The sequence below is a fragment of the Cetorhinus maximus genome, chromosome 18 (assembly GCF_964194155.1).
Source record: "Cetorhinus maximus chromosome 18, sCetMax3.hap1.1, whole genome shotgun sequence".
In the NCBI taxonomy this organism is placed as follows: Eukaryota; Metazoa; Chordata; class Chondrichthyes; order Lamniformes; family Cetorhinidae; genus Cetorhinus; species Cetorhinus maximus.
Window position 1 is genome coordinate 68,438,970 of NC_135896.1, and position 24,893 is coordinate 68,463,862.

At 39.9% G+C, this 24,893-nt stretch overlaps 1 protein-coding gene across 5 annotated transcripts in view; it reads left to right on the forward strand.

Annotated features, from left to right (window-relative positions):
• heatr5a (HEAT repeat containing 5a) overlaps window positions 1–24,893 on the forward strand; it is a 170,015-nt gene that overhangs the window by 101,246 nt on the left and 43,876 nt on the right. For all 5 annotated transcript variants that reach the window (XM_078562846.1, XM_078562845.1, XM_078562848.1 and 2 more), the window contains 9 exons: window positions 6,750–6,879; window positions 7,739–7,918; window positions 8,423–8,662; window positions 8,878–9,059; window positions 11,193–11,261; window positions 12,934–13,113; window positions 14,323–14,557; window positions 18,671–18,919; window positions 22,322–22,449. In XM_078562846.1, the coding sequence (XP_078418972.1) occupies window positions 6,750–6,879; window positions 7,739–7,918; window positions 8,423–8,662; window positions 8,878–9,059; window positions 11,193–11,261; window positions 12,934–13,113; window positions 14,323–14,557; window positions 18,671–18,919; window positions 22,322–22,449 (1,593 nt within the window). The remainder of the gene's footprint in view (window positions 1–6,749; window positions 6,880–7,738; window positions 7,919–8,422; window positions 8,663–8,877; window positions 9,060–11,192; window positions 11,262–12,933; window positions 13,114–14,322; window positions 14,558–18,670; window positions 18,920–22,321; window positions 22,450–24,893) is intronic.

The window sequence follows — 24,893 nt, forward strand, 5'->3', positions numbered from 1 at the left end:
ATGCATCGTATTTTTACAGAAATACAGAAAATCCATTTACAGTTTTTATTAATTTTAGGCCGAGTATGTACTGTTTTCCCATATGTTGCACCAAACGCTTCATTTCAGGTTAGGTGAATGGGCCAAAATTTTGGCAAATTGAGTTTAACGTGGATAAATGTGAGGTTATCCATTTTGGTCGGAAGAATAAAAAGACAACGTATTATTTAAATGGAGAGAAACTTCAGAATGCTTCAGTGCAGAGGGATCTGGGTGTCCTCGTGCACGAATCGCTGAAAGCTAGTATGCAGGTACAGCAGGTAATAAGGAAGGCAAATGGAATTTTGGCATTCATTGCTAAAGGAATAGAGTATAAAAATAGGGAAGTGTTGTTGCAACTGTACAAGGCATTGGTGAGACCGCACCTGGAGCACTGTGCACGGTTTTGGTCCCCTTACTTGAGGAAGGATGTAGTTGCATTGGAGGCGGTTCAGAGGAGGTTCACTAGATTGATTCCAGAGATGCGGGACTTGTCTAATGAGGAGGCATTGAGTAGTTTAGGCCTATACTTGTTAGAAGTTAGAAGGATGAGAGGAGATCTAATTGAGGTATATAAGATGCTAAAGGGGATAGACAGAGTAGACGTGGAGTGGATGTTTCCCCTTGTGGGGCTTTCTAGAACGAGAGGCCATAGTTTTAGGCTAAGGGGTGGTAGATTTAAATCAGAGATGAGGAGGAATTACTTTTCTCAAAGGGTCACGAATCTGTGGAATTCACTACCTCAGAGTGCAGTGGATGCCGGGACGCTCAATAAATTTAAGGAGGAGATACACAGATTTTTAATTAGTAACGAGTTGAAAGGTTATGGGGAGAGGGCGGGGAATTGGAGTTGAGGCCAAAATGAGATCAGCCATGATCGTAATGAATGGCGGGGCAGGCTCGAGAGGCTGAATTACCTACTCCTGCTCCTAGTTCTTATGTTCTTAAAGTTAACTAGCCTTTTCTATCATGAGGCACAAATACATAAAAATATTCTAAAGTTACAGAATTATTACAAAGGCTATTGATATTGGGGCAGAAATGTTGCTGTTCTGTTTACCTATGGACAGATTAGTGCACCCAATCCCAATACTTGAAATATTTGAATGCATAGGAATTGTAAGTCGTCAAAAGTCTGAAGTGATTAACTGCTTGCCTGGTGCAATTGCTGAAAAGTTGTTCAAGGTACTTTTCATAGTTCTGGTATTAAAGCTTGAAAGCATTGGGTCAGATTGGAGAACCTGCAATTGTACTCCTTCAAGCAGAAAAGGTTGAGGAGGGATTTGGTATCAGTAATCAAAATGACAGTTTTGATAGTAAATGAGGAGAACTGTTTCTAGTGGCAAAAAGCTTCCTTGGCAGAAGTGACGTGGAAACATTTTTTAGGCAGTAAACGAAGATCTGGAATGTACTTTCCGAAAGGGTGATGGAAGCAGATTCAGCCTCAAAAGGGAATTGGGTAAGTACGTGAAAAGGAGAAATTTGCAGCATTCTGGGGAATGAACAAGGAATGGGCCTAAATGGACACTCCTTCAAATGCTGGCATAGGCATGATGGATTTAATGGCGGCCTCCTGTGTTGTATCATTCTATGACTCATGTTCTCAAGATGTTCTAAAGCACTTCTCAGCTAGCTAACTACTTTTGACATTGTAATCAATTTGTTCACTGAAGAATTCACAAAGTGCTAATGAGATAAATGACCAGTTAATCTTTTCTTGATATTACAGCTGTTGAGTTCATATAGATGGCTTGCAAATCTGCAGGGGTATGTAGTACTTGATATGGTAAACAAGAGACAGATAACTATGCTTTCTGAGGGAATCATTCAGTCTCTACTCTCAAATGATTTGCATCAACTGTAGGCAGAGGCAATTTGTGACCACCATCTTCAGAATGACAACAGAGGCATACATAAGAGAAGCATTAGGTTTGGAAGTAAGATGAAACATGCCAGATGACTGGAGAACAGCTAATGTGGTTCCGCTATTTAAGAAGGGTTGTGGGGATAAGCCAGGGAACTACAGGCCAGTGAGCCTCACATCAGTGGTAGAGAAACTATTGGAGAAATTTCTGAAGGAGAGTATCCATCTCCACTTGGAGAGGCAAGGTTTAATCAGGGATAGTCAGCATGGCTTTGTTAGAGGGAGGTCATGCCTAACAAATTTGATTGAATTTCTTGAAGAGGTGACCAGGTGTGTAGATGAGGGTAGTGCAGTTGATGTAATTTATATGGATTTCAGCAAAGCCTTTGACAAGGTCTCACATGGGAGACTTATAAAGAAGGCATGGGATACAGGGTAATTTGATAAGGTGGATTCAAAATTGGCTTAGTTGTAGGAGGCAGAGGGTGTCATAGAAGGACGCTTTAGTGACTGGAAGCCAGTGTCCAGTGGCGCACCACAGGGATCTGTGCTCGGTCCCCTATTATTTGTCATTTATAGAAATGACATTGATGAGTATGTGGGGGGTAAAATTAGTAAGTTTGCTGATGACACAAAGATTGGCTGGGTGGTTAACAGTGAGGTTGAGTGTCTTGGCTACAGGAAGATATAGTCGGGACGGTCAGATGGGCAGATAAGTGGCAGATGGATTTAACCCTGAAAAGTGTGAGGTGATACACTTTGGAAGGAGTAATTTGACAAGGAAGTATTCAATGAACGGCATGACACTAGGAAGTTCTGAGGAACAAAGGGACCTTGACGTGTGTGTCCATAGATCTCTGAAGGCGTAGGGGCATGTTAGTGGGTTGGTGAAAAAGGCATGTGGGACACTTGCCTTTCTCAATTGAGGCATAGATTACAAAAGTAGGGAGGTCATGTTGGAGTTGTATAGAACCTTGGTGAGGCCACAGCTGGAGTACTGTGTGCAATTCTGGTCGCCACATTATAGGAAGAATGTGATTGCACTGGAAGGGGTGCAGAGGAGATTCACCAGGATGTTGCCTGGAATGAAACATTTAAGTTATGAAGAGAGGTTGGTTAGACTTGGGTTGTTTTCGTTGGAGCAGAGAAGACTGAGGGGTGACCTGATCGAGGTGTACAGGATTATAAGGGGCATGGACAGGGTGGATAGGGAGCAGCTGTTCCCCTTAGTTGAAGGGTCAGTCACAAGGGGACATAAGTTCAAGATGAGGGGCAGGAGGTTTAGGGGGGATGTGAGGAAAAACTTTTTTACCCAGAGGGTGCTGACGGTCTGGAATGCACTGCTTGGGAGGGTGGTGGAGGCGGGTTGCCTCACATCCTTTAAAAAGTACCTGGATGAGCACTTGGCACGTCATAACATTCAAGGCTATGGGCCAAGTGCTAGTAAATGGGATTAGGTAGGTAGGTCAGGTGTTTCTCACGCGTCGGTGCGGACTCAATGGGCCGAAGGGCCTCTTCTGCACTGTGATTCTGTGATACCTAATAGGGTCTTAGAGGAGTAATGCTTAAAAAAGACTGCAGCTCTCCTGTGACTAAGCCGCTTCGTTGCTTGCCTCAGGAAACCACTCAATATAGACCAGCAAGTCCCATGGTCAATCTGGTATGCAGCCAATAAATTAGGGGATTGTCGGTAGATTACAGTGACAACAATGGTTCTGATTTGGAATGGAAAGAAAAAGCAACAGGCAGAGTCCCTAATCTTGATCACTGTCCTGCAATTCCTCCTGGGAGAGCTGTGAAAATTAAATTTTGGCCTGGTTTGTTTTGTCATGCCACAGTGGTTCAGTCTTTATTATTTCAAGTCATGCACAAAGAACATGTACTAGGTGCTAGAATACATGTGGTACCTGATTTAGCACCTTCAGGAAACAACTAGGCATACAGGTTTATCTAAGTGTAGTTGCCACAGCTGCAGTTTGTTTCTTTACATTATCACAGGTCATTAGCCCAGGTTTTGCTGACAATAATTGAGTTTAATGGCATCAGCATTACTAATATGTAAATTCTCCAGCAACTTGTGGTGAGGAAGAGATACTTTGTGAAATTGTAAATCTCCACAGCTTGCTGTGCAGTTTGTGCTTCTTATCTTCATGAAAATGGGATCTCACCCTGAACCTGTCTGTGAGATTCATGGAATTGCTGCATTTGCACATTAATTTCCAGTTGAGCATCCTACAGAAAGTTAGGGCTGCTACTTAACAACGTAAGTATAATTTTAATGTGATTTCTGTTTCTGCAATGAGACACACCCTCTCTGGTCCTGAAATGGAACAATTTAAACTATGGATCCGCATTCCTGCAAGTAAATTATTAGAGAATTTTAAATTTCTTTCTATGTCTTTGTCTTTTTTTTCTCTCTTCTGTACCTGTTTGACTTGAATACACCATATTTTTTTCCTCCATTCCTCTTTCTTTCTAAGTCCTTAAATCTCATTGGGCCAGGAGATAGGCTGATCATTGATCATCAAGGCCCCATGTGTCCTGCAACCCTCATTATTAGCTCGCACTTCCAGCAACTTGCAAGGCAAAACATTTTTGAGCTGAAGGGTGAGGGGGCAGAAAATGCACATAATTGGCCACATTGTGAAATGCTCTGCTCCATGAAAATCAGGTCCATAGTGTTTGGCTGTCTGTTTTGGACTCCTAAATCACCTTTTAAATGGTATTTGCATTAGTATTAGCATTTGTCTGCCCAGCGTATGCACACAGTCAATTCATACAAGCTGGCATCTTCATGAGAATTATAGTTACAAAGCTTACATTGAAGAATATCTAAGCTTAATAATCAGTTGGGGCTCTGAACAAAAGGTTTTTCTGAAATATGATTAATCCTCTGTGATTGGATGCATCAGATTAGTAAACAGTTGATTCTCAGGGCACTCTTTGGTGACAAGGGTTCTTTTCCTTTTTATTATACTTGTTGCTTCCAATTTATGTTAAATGACAATCTGCCAGCCTTCATGGTTATTTTTTTCTTGGTTCGGACCTACAAATGGAAAGATTTGTTTAATTCAGCTTAAAAGATGCCACAAAGGAATTTGAACTCGGAACACTTAGATTACAAGTCAAGTTCCATAACTACTACATTAGTGGAAGGTCAGTCTTGAGATCTGCTCTTGGGTCTCTGTAAAGCTGCTGTGTGGAAATACGTTTTATACACGCTGGAAGATTAAGTTGCAAAGCATAAATGTGAACCAGTGCAACACAGTGTATTGAAACCATCATGCTCTGCTCTAGTACAATATCCTTTTAGAACTGAAGTTCTTCACCCCAGCATTGTTTCGGTTGAAGGATATGGAGAAACAGTTATCTCTGGCCACTGTTGCTGGTTGTAATTTACGGGTTTTTTTTGCAAATAGAAAAGCCTGTTATTGTCATTTGTCATTATTCTGGTGGTTGAAATGAATCTCTTATGTAGTGTGATTTTTTTAAATGTATATTTATCCATCTGTAGGCAGTTGCTGGTCAACTTTAGCTTGATTCTTCTACTCAGTTTCCAGCAGCTTGAACTGTAATGGGTTCTAGTACTCAATTATATTGCTCCCCTGAATTTGTGGTAACAGTACTTGATATTTTACATTGTCCTTTGAGAACGATTGGATGTGTGTTACACTAAAGAGCAAGATAACTCTAAGGAGATCCTTTCTTTCTGTGTCTTCCCATCCCTGTTTGGTGAGGTGATGGTGGGGGAAGGCAGCACAAATCCCATACAATAGGATAGAAAATATTCTCAACAGTTTCTGGGAAGTCCATACTCTCCTCCGGCAGTTGGGAACTGTGAACTTTGTTATGGGGGGAGAGAGAGAGCAGCTTCATTCAGTAGAATTGGAGAAGTACTTAGAACACTTAGTTAACTGAGAGCTGTACAATCCTAGAAAACATGTTGTTTGGGTGCTGCTGAGTTTTTAAAAAATGCAATTGTTACTGGAATGCAGTTCCACAGATGTTGGGCCTTTCTACACCGTCTTGTGCGTTTTTTTTGGTACATTTGCAACCTTTGTCATGTCGTCGTGTACATTGTATACTCAATGCACAAGTACAGCTCTGGAAGAGAACAATTGTACTCTTGTTTATGATAAGAAACATAGTGATCCAAGTATCCAGCAAGTGTTCATAAGGCTTTGGGAAACTCCTCCCCCTCCTGCAGTTAGTTGCAAAGTGAAATTTATAATAGTTTCATTTTCGAGTTTTTGCATATGGTTGTATTTGTGCATAATGTGCCTGATTTCTCCCTCTGTGCACCTCCATCCCCCCCAGCAACAAATGCCCTGAGCAATATTATTGAAATAGTTCAAGAGGCTTTGTCAATAAATAGATTCCTGGTGCTTGAAGATTTCTAAGGGTTTTTTCTGCTGATGAAAAACTCTACCTTTTAAATCCCTCTTCAAATGTAAAGTTGTTAAATTAAATATTTACAAGATAAAGTATAGAATAACTCTATATCAAATACCTAAACTACCCTAAGTAGATACTGTTTTTGCTAGCAAGCATGGTGATATTTCCTGTGATTCACATTATGACATCACTTCTGCAAATCCAGCTTGTACTCGACTAGATAAACTGTACTTTAAGCCTGGGATGGAAACGATATAATCTGTTTACAGTTGGACCTGAATTATGAGTAGATCTCAATGGAACTTTCTTTACAGCAAATGCTGATTATATATCAGTATAACCTACCGATCATCATAGATTTGTGCGTGCATCTGATTCCAGTGTTTTGTTTCTTGTGTAAGAGGAGAAAACATATTGCATTATCTCTGCCCAAGGTTGACTTTTTTCATTACAGAGGGATTTTGCCTTTTAGGTAAACCTCTGTAGTTCACACCTGTTGTTGAGACGTGCTGTGATTGCATGCCTATGTCAACTTGCGCAGAGGGAAGCTGATGAGGTGTTGGAACATGCCATGGCACTTGCCACGGAATCCAGTCAGCTTGGTAAGTATTTGATTTAGAGCCATAGAAGTTATGATCTTGGTACGTAGTCAATCCCATCAAAAGCAAACTCTGAAAGCATCAGTTTTCAAAGCAAAAGCATCAGTATTTAACCAACTTGCACTTGTGTGCCTTTAAAGTAATAAAAGGTGAGAAAGCACCTCACAGAACTTGAAATAATTGGACACCAAGTACCTGTGGTGAAAGGGTTAGGTGTGGTTACTGAAGGCAAGATCAAAAAGACATTTTTCAGAAGACTGTTGAAGGAGGCTAAAGAGGTAGCAAGGCAGAGAGGTTGCAGTGTAATACACTTATTAAGGTCCAATCCAATCCTGCTAAATATGGAAAATCAATATTTTTACCCAGTTTATTTAATATATAGCCTCCTCACTGCACTACAGTAGTCACAGTAAATACTGTTCTCAGTGTTGCAAATAGTTTCATGGACAACAGTAATTGTTTATTCTGCCCTGGTCTCAACTGTTAATGGCAAAATTCTACAGCTTGATGACCTGCTGAACCAGCAGTAATTTTTAGTGCTATGGTTATGCGATGATAGCAAATGGAGAATAAAGCACTCTCTTTAATGACCCATCATGAGATATTTATGTTTTCCAAAATGTTAAAACTAACCAAGTGCAATCAGAAGTCAGTATGCTTCATAATTGTTATGCAATGCAGTATTCATATTTAGCTGGGGAAGTACAAAATTAGGTGTCAGGGAGATTTACACAGATCAACCTTCTTATTTGCAAAGTTAAAATTAGGCAGTCTGAGTACTGGAGATGAAGTCCTGTTGTCTTAACAGTCAACCAGAAAATGTGGCTGTGAACAAGGATGCTGACCTTGTATTTATTTTCAGATGTTAATATTAGTGAAACTGGCCTGGAAGGAGCGCTTTTCAGTTTACTGGACAGAGAATCAGACCAACGACTTTGTCAAGACATTCGCGAAACTCTTAGCCATATCCTATCATCCATGGCTATTGAAAAACTTTCTTACTGGTTGAAGTTATGCAATGATGTTTTATCTGCTTCAGCTGGTGAGTTCAAATCTTTAATGCGGGAAATGTGTTAGTCTCCTGTCAAGCGTGGGAAATTGGGACATGGAAGATTTTTTAAGGCTCTTTTCTCCTTGTTGAGACATTTCTGCCTGAAAGGCCAAATTGGTTACGTCTTACAATGCATTTACCCATATAGATCTGTAGCCAAGCAGCCAGAACTTTAGGAGCAGCATGGAGTGACCTTCCAAATTTTCCCTTCCTCATTTTCTCTTTTTCTGGGGAAGTATTTAACCTAGAATTATTGTCTAGCTGTGATGGCATGCTGAGTTTGAAAACTCAGATTGTGAATTATGAGTGTGCATGTGGACCCCTCCACTCCAGTGCAACCGTTAAGCATGACTTCATTTTAGAAACCGATCAGTATTTTGAGTTTAAATTTAAAACTTTTTTGTACTATTTTCGTGCAATTATTTATTTTCAGTAGTAAGTTAATGTTAATGATCTTTTCAAAGAATACATAAATTCTGATAATTTCTGCTTAAGATTTCACCACCACAGCACCAGTGGACACTACTCAGGAAGAGGAAGATGATGGGGGAGATGATGATTCAATATTTACCTCAAGAAAAAATGACCAATTCCAACCAATCATCAAACCACGCTGGCCTACAAGAGTATTTGCAGCAGAATGTGTATGTCAAATTATTACACAGTGCGAGAAGGTAGATGCTGCTCATTTTGACATGACCATGGCTCGAGAAAGGAAACTGAAGCACCCTAAAAGTAAGTAGTTACACAGGGACCAGAAAAGTTAATTTTTCCTTGACGGGGGTTGGGAGTTGAAGGAAGAGGTCACTTGTTCAGGAGTTTGATGTACCTATGCTCAGCTTAATGTAACAATTATCAAAATGTTAAACCACATGGATTTCACTATAAAGGATTTTTTAATGTTTTCATATGAAATATCCCATGCACACTTTTTAAAATACTATTTGCAGGTGACTTCTTAGTGATCCATCTGGCAGATTTGATCCGCATGGCTTTCATAGCTGCCACAGATCACAGTAACGCTCTGCGGCTGTCTGGCCTTGAAACACTTCTTGTCATCATCAGGAAATTTTCTACTGTCCCCGAGCCAGAGTTTCCTGGTCATGTAATCCTTGAACAATACCAAGCAAATGTAAGTAACAGATGAAATATCTAGTTTATATGCCATGTGTGTCAATAATGTTTTATAGCCAGTGGGTTATTTTGAAGTAAAATCACTGCCTTGTGGACAAACAAGGAATTAACTTGCCCGCTGTTAAGTCCCACCAGCAGCAATCAAGTGAACAAAGAAAATAAGTTGAAATATATAATGCTTTTGTTTTTCAAGAAGTAAATCTATTCTTATTTCATCAATTATCAGATTGCTTTTCGAACATCCAGCACTGGATGAGCAGAAATTTCCTCCAATTGAATTTTGGGAAGGCTCTGGCTCTCTCGCTCTTTGGGAGCCCCTGGTGTATGCATTTGGCCCACTTATGGCTGTGCTTTTTGCTGGTGCCTAGTACTCAGGCTTGCACAAATATGCACTCTCCAATAGGAGTTACCAGACACTCAGCAGTAGCATTAGCAGGTTTGCCTGTTTCCTAATACAAGGGTACTGAGGTCAACTGATATGTCTTACTGCTGCTCCCGCAGAGCTCAGTTACTAAGCTGGAAGCCTTCCTGATTTGTGTGGCTTAATAACACACAGGACAAATTCTATTTAAATATAAGTTTTGGGGTCCAAGACTTACCCATTTTAGCATGAGTTCCATGCTGTAGTTGGCTCCAATCTATTTGAAAGCTATTATTTCTGCTAAAAATGAAGATGCACTCGATTTGAATCAGAGGTTTAGAAAAGCTGTCAGCTGAATTAAAGGAATACATCAACATTAATTCTGTGAGGAAAATGGTCTTTACATTCTATACCTTCCAGCTACACAATCTTACTTCAATGGGTATATCACTGCACAAATTTAGACTCAGGGAAGGTGCAGTTAAAATGTTACAAAACTTGAATCCTAAACAAGGTCTTGGTCATGTAACAAGATTGGTAGTAAGGGAGCTGTTTTCTTTAATAAATGTTGAAATTATAACAGGCAGATTTCAAGGAAATAGAGTGTTTATTCCTCAAATAATAGATGTAAACCTGCCTTTTCAACTCAAGAGAAAACAAGTTCCCAGCAAGTGAAGAGAGCACTCAGTGGAGCTCAAACTTTTGCCATGTGTGAGCTAATTAATCAATGCTTTTACAATTATGCAGCTCATCCTTGAGGCTTTTCCCTGCCTGGTTGATTTGCCTAACTACAAAGCTGAAAAAAGAAATCTTTTTACTCAGAACTTTCATCTCACTGAGGAGGCTTCTGGCCAATGGACATTAACAACTCACTCTGAAAACTCTTGTTCACATTTTGACAGTTGTGACAAATTGCAGCCAAGCAGCTGAGACAATCCGCAATATTCTAAAACAATCAACAGCATTCTAAATAAAACAACCTACAACTTTCTTAAAATAGAAGTCAATTTGCCATATCTCCCAATGTTAATGGACCCTTCAACAAAATCCCAGAATCCAGATCCACATCTTGCCAAAAACTAATCGTTACTTCCTTGGGCCACACCGTATCTGTGTACCAAGTTTCCTTGAAATCTGTCCATTAGTTTTTGTTACAGATATACAAATAGGGACGAAACCATTACCTCTGTCCACCTTCAGTGGCAGAGGGAATGAGACTGTCATATTCTATGACTACAAACAAGTCACAAGGCCAGTCTCTTGACAGAATTTACATTTGCACTTCTAGGCCTGATTTTACACATGTACTGCTTTATGTAGCTTTTGCCAGAGTGAGAAGTTTTGATCCTGTTCAAGTCTTTGGTGGAAGAAAATCTAGACCTCCTGTATTTAAAGAAGCGCTGTTGCAATGAAAATACTAATTTAACCACAAAAGCGGTTAAAAAAGGTCTCTGCTAGTTTATTTATAATACTTGCTCATTTTCTTGCTTTTTGACTCCCAAGCCTGTGCCCCTCCTGATGTGCATTTAAGTGTGTGAAACTGGTCCTCGATAGCTTGTCATTTGAGACGGTCAAAAGCTAATTAAGGTTATTAAGGCTAAATTATGTCTTTTGAGGAGCTGCAGACATGAGTCTGTATCTCGTCTTTTGTAGCTTGGAACATTAGAGTAATATTGTACTTTGCTCCTTTCAGACACCTTTTGTTATAGTTTTAATAGATTTGTCACCAAGAAGATATAACCATGTTAAATATCCTAATTTGGCATTCAGGTTGGAGCAGCGCTGAGGCCTGCATTCTCCCCTGACACCCCACCTGATGTTACTGCTAAGGCATGTCAAGTAAGTGCGTCACTTTATTTTATAGGATTAATATGTCATTCACCATTCTCATCTGAAATGGTTTTTCAGTTTTCAGCAGGTTAAATTTGCATCAGAAGCATAATATGATCTTTCTGCACTCTTAATATAGTGGAGGAAAAAATTGATCTTAAAACGTCATGTAATCTTATCACTGGGAACACTGCACACTTAACCCTTACTGTGCCATGGTAGAGATTTCAGCTGAGTATGATTGAATTTCAATTCCTCTGAGAGAAAATTCATTCAGCAGCAGTGCTTAGTTTTTGCCGAAAATGAGCATTGGTAACAATCCCAATAGCTCATTTGGTAAAGCCAGCAAATCTACAGACCAGAATTTTTTTCTCTATTTATGTTGATTTTTGGCAGCTGCTACAGTGCCCCTTTGATTAGGAAGTAGCCAAGGCCCTGTGCCCAATTACTGTCCATTGAACCTTACAATCATAAACAGAATAAGGATGGTTCATCATGCTCACAGTCACATAAATGAGTAAGTAATTGTTGGACCATACTTACTCAAGTCAACCTTCAGGCAGGAGGGGAAATTAAAGAAAAAAGCCTTGAGCTGAAGGTGAAAACACCATATTCATCTTAGTTTTATGATTGTTTGGAGAAACAGCCTTTAGCCTTACCAAATGAACTATGATGACCTGATGGGCTTTTTCTTTTTGAAGGAAATGTAAGAAGAAGTAGGTTTGAACCTGCAACTTTGTTTAAATGAGTCTACTGATCTCAATTTCCTGGTACTTTACAGGTAGAGTCCATGCGGGGAGGCAGTGGCGAAGTGGTATTTTCACTGGACGAGTAATCCAGAGACTGAGGCTAATGTTCCTGGGTTCGAATCCCACCACAGTAGATGGTGGAATTTGAATTCAATCAATAAAAATCTGGAATCAAAAGTCTGATGATGACCAAAAACATATCTGGTTCACTTCTGAAGAGTCATACGGACTCGAAACGTTAACTCTGTCTTTCTCTCCACAGATGCTGTCAGACCTGCTGAGTTTTTCCAGCAATTTTTGTTTTTGTTTCTGGTTCACTAATGTCCTTTAGGGAAGGAAATTTGCTGTCCTTTTTTCTGAGGGCTGAGAGTCTTTGGAACTCTCGTTCTTAAAAGGCGGTGGAAGCAGAGTCTTTGAATATTTTTAAGACAGAGTCAGATAAATCCTTGATTAACAAGGGAGTGAAAGGTTATCGGGGGTAGGCATGAATGTGGGGTTGAGGTTACATTCAGATCAGCCATGATCTTATTGAATGGCGGAGCAGGCTTGAGGGGCTGAGTGGCCTACTCCTGCTCCTAAGTCATATATTCGTATGTTACCTGGTCTTCCTTTCTTTACCTCCAAGAAGGCAGATCACCATCACTTCAAGGACAAATAGGGATGGGCAATAAATGCTGACCTAGCCTGTGACTCCCACGTCCTGTGAATGAATAAAAAAAGAGTCCATTTCTGCTCTACTGAGAAATGTTTTCATATATCCTGAATTAGATTCATTTAGGAACTTGGCTTGCTTTTTTTCTCTGAGTTAGTTCCCAGACCCTGGAGCAAGTACATGATTAACTGATATCTCAGTGCTAAATGCGAGGCATCTTCTGTTGGGCCTATACAGTCAGTGTGATCAAATTGAAGATTTCTCTTAAATTCTACTTTAGGTTTGCAGTGCCTGGATTGGAAGTGGTGTTGTAAGTGACTTAAACGATCTTCGAAGAATTCATCAGTTGCTAGCAACATCCTTGAGCAAAGTACAAGCTGGGAAGGAAGCACAAAATCAACTGTACAATGAGAGTACCTCAACAATGGAGACTCTAGCTGTTCTGAAAGCATGGGCAGAAGTATGTGCTGCGGAATACAAGCTCGGATGTACTGTTTATTTTTTATCTATCTTTTGTACTTCTGCTACACATCATTTTTGAAGACATCTCCATCTGGGTAGATAATTCAACTTGACAGGCATAGATGTTTGCTAATAAAATGAAGGAATCTTGTACAAATGCATTCTGGAAAGCTTATTTTCAAGCAGTGGTTCACCATGACTTTGGCAATGTCATCTTTCTTGATAAAGACAGCTCCAACTATTCTCTTAGTACCTCATCCATTCCACTTCATCCATGTTTAAGTCCCCATTTTGGTCCCTAATCAACCCCATTCCTTTCCTTACTATTCTTTTTCTATTTATATGTCTATAAAAGACTTTTGTACTCTTTCATGTTAGCTGCCAGCCTCTTCTCATATAGCCTCTTCTCATACTTCTCTTTGACCCTCTTGTTTCATTTTTCACTTCCCCTCTGAACTTTTTATATTCAGCCTATTTCTTGTTTTATCAATCTGACATCTGTCATAGGCACCCTTTTTCAACTTCATCTTGCTCTCTGTCTTTCATCATCCAAGAAGCTCTGGCTTTGTTTGCCCTGTCTTTCTCCCTCATGGGAATGCACCTCGACTGTGCCCAAACTATCTTCTCTTTAAAGGCATCCTGTTGTTCCATTACTGTTTGTGATTCTAATTTGCCTGGTCCAGATCTGTTCTCGCCATGCTGAAATTAGCCCTCCCCCAATAAATTAATTTTACTCTTGATTTCTCTTGGTCCTTTTCCATAGTTAACCTAAACCTTATGACACCGTGATCACTGTCTCCCAAGTGTTCCCCTACTGACACTTGACCCACCTCACTACCCAGAATCAGAACCGTCCTCAACTGGCTGGAAACAAACTGATACAGAAATTTTTCCTGAATACTCTTCAGAAACTTTTCTCCCTTTCTGCCTATTACACTATTACTGTCCCTGTCTGTATTAGGATAATTTGAGTTCCCCATTAAAACTACTCTATAGTTTATGCACCTCTTTGCAATTTCCTTGCAAATTTATTCCTCTATATCTTTCCCTCTAGTTGGTGGCCTATAGAATACACACAATAGTGTAATGGTACCTCTATTGTTTCTTGGCTCTGACTAAATTGAATTTGTCCATGACACCTCTGAACATTTGTTAATTTGCTTAACATTTTTATGTTAAAGTTATGTTATGTTATGTTTTCTGCCAGGTTTACGTAGTAACTATTGAAAGGCAAAAAGTGTGTGCACCAAAACAGAAGCAGTTCTTGCAGTTTAAGACCTCCGCTGCTGACGGCTCTAAGGATGCAGTTACTACTGCAGAAGGTCTTCTCAATTTGGTCCAATCAGAACTGGGAACACTGAGTAAACTCTGGTTGGCTGCACTTCAGGACCATGCCCTTCTCACCTTGCCTCCAGAATATGCTGATCAGTTTCCAGCAGAAGGTCAGGATATTGATTTTTTCCTAAGCATAAATTGAATCTGTGAAATTTAAGTTCCACTGTGGTTCCTTGCTTATAGCAACATGACCTAACTGAGGTTCAGAGACTTGGGCTGTTCTAAAGCAACTATGAATGGCCAGAGCCAGCATGTGAATGGCGAAGAAACCTGTTTTTATAGAATCAGAATGGTTACAGTACAGGAAGAGGCCATTCAGCCTGTTGTGTCTGTACCAGCTCTCTGCAAAATCAATTCCCTTAGCCCCATGCTCCTGCCTTTCCTCCACAGCCTTGCAAATTTTTCCCCTTTCGACAATGATCCAATTCTCTTGAAAGCCACAATTGAATCTGCGGCCACCACAATTTCAGGCAGTGCAATTTCCCCCCCCCCATAAATTGTCAATTTTCTATAGCAGCTATTGTATTACTATTGTATTAGCAGCTACAGTTGCACAACATATAACTTTGAAAACCCTGTTTCATACCCCCACTTAAGTCTTAACAAATAGTCCAGTTAAGTGCTGCACTTTGAAAATGCCTGTTGACTTTCCAGTTGATAGCATCTGACAATGGAGATTTTGATGTATTTGAGATAGTATTGCCAGCCACTCAGAATTTTTAATATATAATAGGTGTACCTTGAGAAAATAGCTATTTTTTTCTCTAAATACCATCATATCAGCTGAAAGGGTAGGCAAGGCCTTCCCTAGATTCACCGATGCCATTCTGAAGCTGATTGCAAAGAAGTGCATGGATGCAATGAAATGATGATTTTTTTTTCCCTCCTTGTGGTGAAGTTCTTTTGCTCAGTGTTTTGCCAAAGCAATTGAATCATGAAGCCAAGGCAAGTGGAGAATGCAGGTGAAATGCCATGCCTTGCCACTCTAAAGCACCACAAGCTAGTGTTTCAGTGGGTTGTGTCCCTGCAACACCCTTCTATTTTGATTTTAACTATACAGCTTAAATTGTAAAATGTTGCCATTAATAAAATTGAGAAATACTAAAGCTATTTTTTTCTCCCTGGCAGGAGCTTTTACAATATACTTTCTGTGTTATAATGTTATGGGGAGGTGCCTATTTTAAATCTACCTCAGCTCCTGACTCTATCTTAGTCATAATTTAGGGTTCCTTTAAATTTGCTGTCAAAAATTTTTTCTCAATTTTCTTCTCGGCTGAAAGCGCTGGCCCACAGTAGCTCTTTGACACCTATCCAATTGACAATTCTTTGTGTGAGCTCAGATGCCATGTGTCACTGAGCTCCTCAACTTTGAATGCAATTCCGTGAAATCCAGCCCTCACCCTAAATCCACAAACTAAGCCATTGGATAGTGATCTGGTTGATGTATTGTAGCTCATTTTCTCCTTAGTCCAGGAGCATTGAGGCTAACCCTAATGTCTCTACCTCTGCCTGCAGTGAAATCTGCAGACAGAGACCAGGAGTCAATGCTGCACCGGCATTAAGTACCATTTCCACCTATGCCTTCGGAGAAGCCTGTTCGAATTTGTAAAAATAGTTTGAATTTTCCTCAAATACCAAAGCAAACTACTATGGATGCTGGAGATCTGAAATAAAAGCAGCAAATGCTGGCAACACTCAGCAGGTCAGGCAGTAACTCTGTTTCTCTCTTGACAGATAATGTTTCAGACCTGTGACCTTTCATCAGGAAAAGAGTTACAGATCTGAAAATGGTAACCTGGGATCTCTCTCCATAGATACTGCCTGATCTGTGACTCTTTTCCTGATGAAAGGTGACAGACCTGAAACATTATCTGTCGAGAGGGAAACAGAGTTACTGCTGACCTGCTGAGTATTTCCAGCATTTTCCATTTTTGCTATTGGAATTTTGTCTAATGGGTAAATGTGTCATTTTATTGTGTAATGCCATTAAAAACAGAAGATCTCATTCTAATTTTCACTTTCTGCTAAGTTAGTTGATCTCAACTGAGACAGCGTTATAGGACACAATGTTGTGTGACATTGCTTTGGGTCATCAGTCTTTCCTCTCCCTCCTTATTTCTTCTCAGTAATTTCTGCTGGAAATAAGAAGTTTTCTAGTGAGAATGGGATCAGGGCTTATTTAGCATGCCCTTGTCAGTTAAATAGCATGCTGACATTGTCACCATATGCCTGAAAAATAGCCACGTGACTGATGTTCCAAAGGATTGCTAAGAGCACCTTCTGGTGAAACAAGGAGGGAAAATTGGTTTAAGTTGAACTTTTTTTTAAATTGCCAAATCCTGTTATTTAGCAACTAGCTTGTAATACTACTGGATAGTGATTTGAGGATTGTAAAAATTTGTAAATAATAATTCTGCTTAAAACCATAATAAACAGTTTATATTTAGTTTTTACCCTATACCATGTCCTAGGCCCAATGCATCTTCAGCTGCTCCATCAATGGCCTTCCCTCCTTCATAAGGTCAGAAGTGGGGACGTTCGCTGATGATTGCACAATGTTCAGCACCATTTTCGACTCCTCAGACAATGAAGCAGCCCATGTTCAAATGCGGCATGGCCTGGACAACATCCAGGCTTGTGCTGACAAGTGGCATGTAACATTCGCACCACACAAGTGCCAGGCAATGACCATCTCCAACAAGAGAGAATCTAACCATCGCCCCTTGACGTTCAATGCCATTATCATTGCTGAATCCCTCACTATCAACATCCTGAGGGTTACCATTGACCAGAAACTGACCGGCCATATAAATACTGTGGCTACAAGAGCAGGCCAAAGGCTAGGAATCCTGCGGCGAGTAACTCAACTCCTGACTCCCCAAAGCCTGTCCACTATCTACAAAGCACAAGTCAGGAGTGTGGTGGAATGCTCAGCTCCAATGACACTCAAGAAGCTTGAAACTATCTAGGAAAAGGCAGCCCACTTGATTGGCACCCCATCCACAAATTTTCACTTCCTCGACCACCAACGAAGAGTGGCAGCAGTGTTTCCCATCTACAAGATATACTGCAGGATCTCACCAAGGCTCCTTAGAGTGCACCTTCCAAACCTGTGACCGCTATCACCTAGAAGTACAAGGACACGTGGGAACACCACTACCTGGTAGTTCCCCTCCAAGCCGCTCACAATCCTGACTTGGAAATATATCACCGTTCCTTCACTGTCGCTGGGTCGGAATCCTGGAACTCCCTCCCTAACGGCGCTGTGGATGTACCTACACCATATGGACTGTGGCGATTCAAGAAGGCAGCTCACCACCACCTTCTCAAAGGCAATTAGGGTTGGGTAGTAAATGCTGGCCTAGCCAGCGAAGCCCACATTCCTTGAATGAATAAAAAAAAGTTGGCTGGATTTTTAGATGAATTCATATGAATGGTGGTTCTAAAAGAGGCTTTTAACACCTTTGCAAGGAAGTAAACCCGTGCAGGCGTGTAACGGTCCGGTAAAGACAGATTGAAGCCTGCTGTCACCTCCTTGAACAAGGCTGACGTGAATAAATAGCCATTTGGATCAGGTATGGGGGTCAATTCAATATTCGTAGAATTGTAAGTTAGCGAGAAGCAGCTAACAGGGAGAGGGCAGAAAAGTCTTAAGACAGGAGGGGAAAGTATAGCTGCAGCATTTAATATGTTCTAAATAAAGTCGGCGATATTAAGTTCCTCAGTCATATTAATATTAATGATTCTGCTTTGTTGCATGATTGAGTTATCTGAAACTGGCTGGCTTTAACATACAAGTCAGTTTCAAGTCACTTTGATTCGATTTACTTGTAGAAATAATGCTTCATTTTTTTCCTTTTTGACATTGAGTGTTTGTTTGAGGTAATGGCAATGAAGCAATGTCTTAACAAACCTTCCAGGGATGACTAAGTTCTCCACCCTGACATAGAACTTCAACAGGGATTTTGGTTTGAAGGTCTGAATGCTGTACCTTGCATTGAATTCATCCACTGAACCATCACAGAAGCTAAGATTCCTTTTTTTAAGACCACTAGTTTTGTTCCCAATATGAAATGTTGGCAGATAAATAAATTGGAATTTATCTAATGAAGTTTAATTTTTATTATGCTTTTTCTCAAACCAGTCATCCTGGAGGCTTCAACCTCTTTAAACTTGTCGTAAAATGCTAATGCATAATGTGTTTCATCTTCTTTGGCTAGGTGGTGCATTCTATACGTCGGAGACCATAGAGGGTGCAAGGCCACATTATAGTAACTCTTGGGCTCCTATTCTTCATGCCACAGCATTGTGGCTGAACAGTACAGGTTTCATAGTAATTGACCCGGATGAAGGCTCTTCTCGTCTGTCCAGACCTGTAACCCCAACAATGCTGGGTCATGAATCCACTTTGGCAAATGTAGTTAAATCACCAGAGGATGTCAACGCTGATAGATTTCATCTCATTCTAGGTTAGTTATTTAGTTAGCTAGTAAGTTAGTTATAGAATATTTTTCTCTGTAAATGTAATTAAAGAGTATGTTTCATAAGAATACGTGCACATTGTATTTAGAAAGAGACCTGTAGGTACTGTAAATCTGGACAGAGATTTGTATTGCAGGTCTATTTGCAAAGTTTTCCTTGTTAGAAAAATATTTTATGAAGTAAATATTATTATATTCGTTATTTAAAATAGTTAACTAAACTGAAACAAACAAAGCAGCCTGATATGAACTTTCTTTACACTTGATTGTTGTGGATTTTTCTCTCAAATTTCACAATGCAAAAGTGTGAGAAACAGCAGATATCCGGAGCTTGATGGCTGGATTTAGACATTTGGGTGTATTTGCAGTATTAACAATAAGAGCCTGTATTCATATTACACATGTAGCTTAGGAAAGCATCCCATTGTGTTTCATGCAGGTGTAAGGAAAATAGATGCTAAGCCAAAGAAATAGAAATTGAGAGGACTGATGAAGTCACAATCCGATCAGCTATGTTCTTATTGAATTGCAGAGCAGGCTCAAGGGGCCGAATGGCCTATTCCTGCTCCTAATTCCTATGTTTGTACAAAAAGCTTAGTCTGAGGTGGGTTTTAAGGAAGGTTGTAAAGATTAGAGGAAAATGAAGGAGCACAGGCCGGGAGAAAGAATTCTAAGTAGTGGAATAATGGTGAGGCAAAGTTAGGGATGTACAAAAGCCATAATCAGAAAATGGGGAGTCTGAGGTGTATTGGAGGAAGTTAGAGAGAGGGAGACCACAAGGGATATGAAAACAGACATGAATTTTAAAACTGTGACTTTGGGAATCAGGAACCAATATGGATCAGTGAAGCTTTCTGATGATTGCAGAGTATTCAGTTCTTCAGATAAATTAGTAGCCTGTGCCCCCATGCAGTAAGACCTGGACAGTATTCAGGCTTGGACTCTTAAATGGCAAGTAACATTCACATCATACAAGTGCCAAACAATAACTTTCTCCACGAAGAGATCTAACCATCTTCCTTTGACACTCAATGGTATTACCATTGTTAATTCCTCCATCATCAACTAACTGAACTGGACCAGCCACATAAATACTGTGGCTACAAGAGCAGGTCAGAGGCTGGGAATTGTGTAGCAAGCAACTTGCCTCTTGGCTCCCTAAAGCCTGTCCACCATTTACAGGGCACAAGTTAGGAGTGTGATGGAATACTTTCCATTTGCCTGGATGTTTGCAGCTCCAGCAAAACTCAAGAAGCTTGACACCATCCAGAACAAAGCAGCCTTCTTGATTGGTACCCTATCCACCACCTTAAGGCACACTGTGTTTGCATTGTATACCATCCACAAGATGCACAGCAGCAACTTGCCAAGGTTCTTCAATACCACCTCCCAAACTCAGACCTGTACCACCTAGAAGTACAAGGGCAACAAGCGCATGGAAACACAAACACCTGCAAGTTCCCTTCCAAGTTATTATCGTGGAATATATCGCGCCGTTCCTACCCTGTCACTTGGTCAAAATCTGGGATCCCCCTACCTAGCAGCACTGTCAGTGTATCTTCACCACATGTTCTGCAGCAATTCACGAGGCAACTTACCACCACCTTGGGGGCAAATAAATGCTGGCTTTGCCAGTGATGCCCACATCCCTTGAATGAATTTTTAAAAATGTATGGTGGGATTTGTGGCTGGGCAGGATACAAGCCAAACGGATACAGGCTAAAGGACGGAAGGCCAGAAAGGAATGTGGCCAAGAGTTTATTGGGAATGGAGTTGTGGGAGCAGGAGGTAAATGTTCTGGAAAGATCTTTTTTGGAGAAAAGATGGGAGAGAGACTTGGATCCAGAACTTCTGTGGGAGAAGACTGGATAAAGGGGTTGGTATAGGAGAAAAAGGGAATGAGAAACAGTTGAGTGATGATTGGTATTTTGGTGACAAAGAAATCCATAACTCCTCACATTTGTCTTATGAGGTGAGAGCAAAAGGAGCAGTTTAAAGGGCATAAGATTTAGTGGGCTGTTTTGGCTGAACAGATTGAGGCCTTGTTAGACTTCTTGTGGTCAAGTTAGAACTGTCCATGGATCAGTCAACTAGTTGTGCACAAAGTCTGCTCAAGTTTGTGCACCTCTAATGTGGGAAAGCAATTGTGTGGTCTTAACTAGAGGGAACAGAAGGGCTGGGTGAATATCCCTTGGGGACGAAAGTTGAAGGAAGAAGGAGTTGAATAAATGACCAGCTGTAGATATATCATGACAAATGGATGGATATTAGAAAGGACAATTGTCAGCAACTTTAAGCCCCCTCTTTGTCCTGTCATTTTATATAGAGAGAAAAAAATGCAGTGGTTGTTTTAAAAACAATTGCTTTTTTCCAAAATTTCAGTTACTAAACCCTACAAAAAAATATTGTGTTTTATTGTCTATGTTCAGTCATATTCATCAGATTCGGTTGAGCCAAATGGCCTTTTTTTCTGGCGCAGATTTGATATAACTTGATGGGTTAGGATCAGTGGGCACACTCTGGTACCTCACCCAAGTAGCCATTATTCATCTTTGAGCTTTTCACAATGAGTTTCAGTAGGTTACTTAATTATGAGTGGGTGGAAAGGAGTGCAATGTTGACACTATCCTTGCATGATGCACACTTCTAGCAGATACCACTAGAAATCATGAGTGGGAACCATGGCTGATTTTTACTCTAAGCAAATGGTGTGAAGCCCAATGTAGTGTCTCCTGAGGCCAATTAACTCAGTTAAAAACTCAGATCTTCCTGGTTTGTACAGCTCAATTTCCCACTGCTTAAGCCTGCTGAGCCTTGATGTGTTCCTAAGATAGTTTTAAAGGAACATTTTGCTCCCTTGGGAATTCAGTAAATTTATCAAATGATGGGCAGTTTTTGTGTAGCAGATGGCCAGCAGAAGGGAGGGGAGGAACAAAATTGATAAGAGATGGAGATATCCATACTATTATAGATGTGTGTGACTCACTGATGTAAAATAAATGTTCAGCTCATAGTCCTTTGTCCCATTTTGTGAATGAATTTGAGGAAAGCTGTACAAAATTATTCCATATTGCTTCTGGCCAGGAAGTAGAAAGAGCAGGAGAAATGGACAAGCAGTAAGAGTGCAGTTGTTCCCTTTTATAACATTTAGAATTATGTGGTAATTCAGCTAAGAAAGGTGCACTTGAGCAGCAATCTTGCATGTCAAGTATGTTTTGTAACAAAACTGAATTCAATGCGTATTTTGTTCTCTTTCGTTTTTTTTTAAAAAGCAACTGATTTGTTTTTAAATGAGCAAATTGGTTTCTGCAACCAGACTGGTGAAACCAGCTAGGTTAGGTTAAGGAGTTGAGAAAAATATTATGTGCTGTTGTACTGCTTTAATTACAGGAATCAGTGTAGAGTTTCTGTGTTCGCCACGACCAGATGCACCAATGGAAAGCATTGTAGCCTGTTTACATGCTCTGCAGTCACTGCTGGATGTTGTTTGGCCACGTTGTAAAATAGGAAGCAATCAGGTATTACATAGAAATAAATTCTATAAAGTCTTGGTTTACTTCCATGTTACCTTTTTTTTAAAAATAGAGTTAACCTGTTACTTTATTGAGTCTGTTCACCATTTTCAATTTGGCTTAAATAAATTAACGTGCTTTCACATCCCTTCAGTGACAGTGAGACATAGAGTTTGAGGAATTCCAAAATTCAATTCCTGAATGGTAAACTGATTAACTTTGATTTGGCATTTCTAGAATTGGCCTTAGCTAGAAAGGCAGATGATTACTTTCTGCTCCCAATTGCTATTCATTTATTCCTGTTGAAAATACAGAAGAATGAATTTCTTAGAAGAATAGGTTTCAACTCCGTTATAATGGTGCAAACGGTCCACCAACCTGCATTCTCCAAGTTCACAAATAGAAGTTTTGGCAATGTACTGGGGAGCTGTTACAACCATATTTGGGAGATCTTTGGGTGGGAAAGGAAAGTGGAGAAAGGAGTAGTTTATGCAATGCTTTTAACTTTTAATGAATAATAAACATTGCAGTGACCAACAGTATGTTATCCTAAATACCACCATGAGTGAGGCTAATCTGAAAGCTTGCTTGTGAGTTACCTGTTGTTTCAATGGCCTGTCTAAACAAACTTTAAAATGGCTTTCTCTCCCCAAACTCTGTGCAGTGACCCAAAGTTTTGGGATAGTAATTCTGCATGCTTTTGTCCTATGTGACTCACTTCAGTTATCACTGCTTTAATCAAATTTCGTAAGTGCTTTGTTTCTTACTGCTTTTGAAATTATATTGGTTGCATTCTTTCTCCACATAGGTATGCAATAACAATTTGACACATTTAAGCTATATTTGGTTACCCTTCTCTTTATTTGCTATTCCTCCTTTACAATAGGCTGGTTATAAAGCAAAGAAATCTGGTTTACTGGTTGAGCTAAAAGTTAAAACTGACACATCGAATTAAGATATGATGTTCTGTTGTATAAAATTTTAATCCTTCTGTACTCTATGCCACTGCCATCTTGCTCCAGTGATAGTCTTCATGCATGAGAATTACCAATGAATATTTATTCATGGGGCTATCATAGCTGAACCAACCCTTTTCTTGCCATTATCCACATGTCCACTTAAAGCATAGATAACTGGATTGTGGTCAAGAATGGGAACCATGAAGGAGTTGTCTGTCTCTACTTTGGAGATTGAGGTCAACTGTAATGCTCTCACAAGTACAGATTGACTAACTTAGATCTGAGACCTCTTAAAGCTGATTGGTTAAGTAGCACTCCATGTGGTGCAGTTACCTACAGTGCCATTAGGGAAATTTATTGCATTCTTTTACTGTATTTGGTACTCTTAACCTTATTTTACCGTTTTTCCTTCAACTCCTACAGTCACATTTGGGATATAAAAGTGAAATTTTATACATGATTAACTTTGCACATTCTAAAACTTATCAAGTTGATATTCCCTTCAGTAGTTCAATTAAGGTTCGCCTTGATGCTTCATTCTCTTGACCCAGAGTAGATTCAACTATTTTCCAAACTTGTTTTTTTTTATTGTGGTACATATTGATTTAGTATTCAGGGAAAAAGAGTAGTTTCTGTGTTTAGTATTTTGACTGGCCTAAGTTCACCTCCACAAAAAAAGTCTCTATGGGTCCATCTGATGTGTTACTGGGTCTTACAGTCTACAAAGGTCCTGAGTTCAATATATTGATTAGTGCTTAGCTAACTGATCTAAACTAAGAGAGTGCTGTTGACTATAGGGTTGTACGCTTAGGAATGCAATTACATTGGAACATGGCTTTTCCAATGATTTCCTGTTGAAGTGCATCTGCTGACAACTGGTTTGGGATCAACTGTGACCCTTTCCTCTCTTGTTTTCTCTCCACCCCACCCCTCCCTTCATACCACTTCCAACCTCATTGCGTAGCTATCAAAACTCATGGTTTAGACTTGCACTTGAATCGCTCTTCCAGAAAGACAGCAAAGAGATTCTGGTTCATGTGAAAAGACAATCTAGTTTGTGTCATTGCCTCTAAGAAAGGAGGCTTAAGGGGAGAAAATGTAAAATACTGATTTGGGCAATTAATTTAAAATCAAGAAGCAATTGTCTATTATGCAGCCAACCTAAAAAATATTGTAACATCAATTAAGTACAGAGAGTTCTGTGATTTGTCCTCTCAAGGAGGAAAGTTATTGGGTTCTTTTGAAATGAAAATGGATTTATTGACATTCCATGGTAATACTTCAATTTATCCAGTTATCTAGAGAAAATAAGCCCTGATTCAATTAAATACCCTGGGGCCCTGTTGCATTTACTATGTATTCTGAAGTATAAGATTTTCTTTTACTTCATGTGAGTAGGTTTATAGTTTGAACGCCTATGCAAGCTGTCCTTTATCTTATTGGGATTGCATTTGATTCATGTTGGCCTTTCAGCACAATGAGATAAGTTGG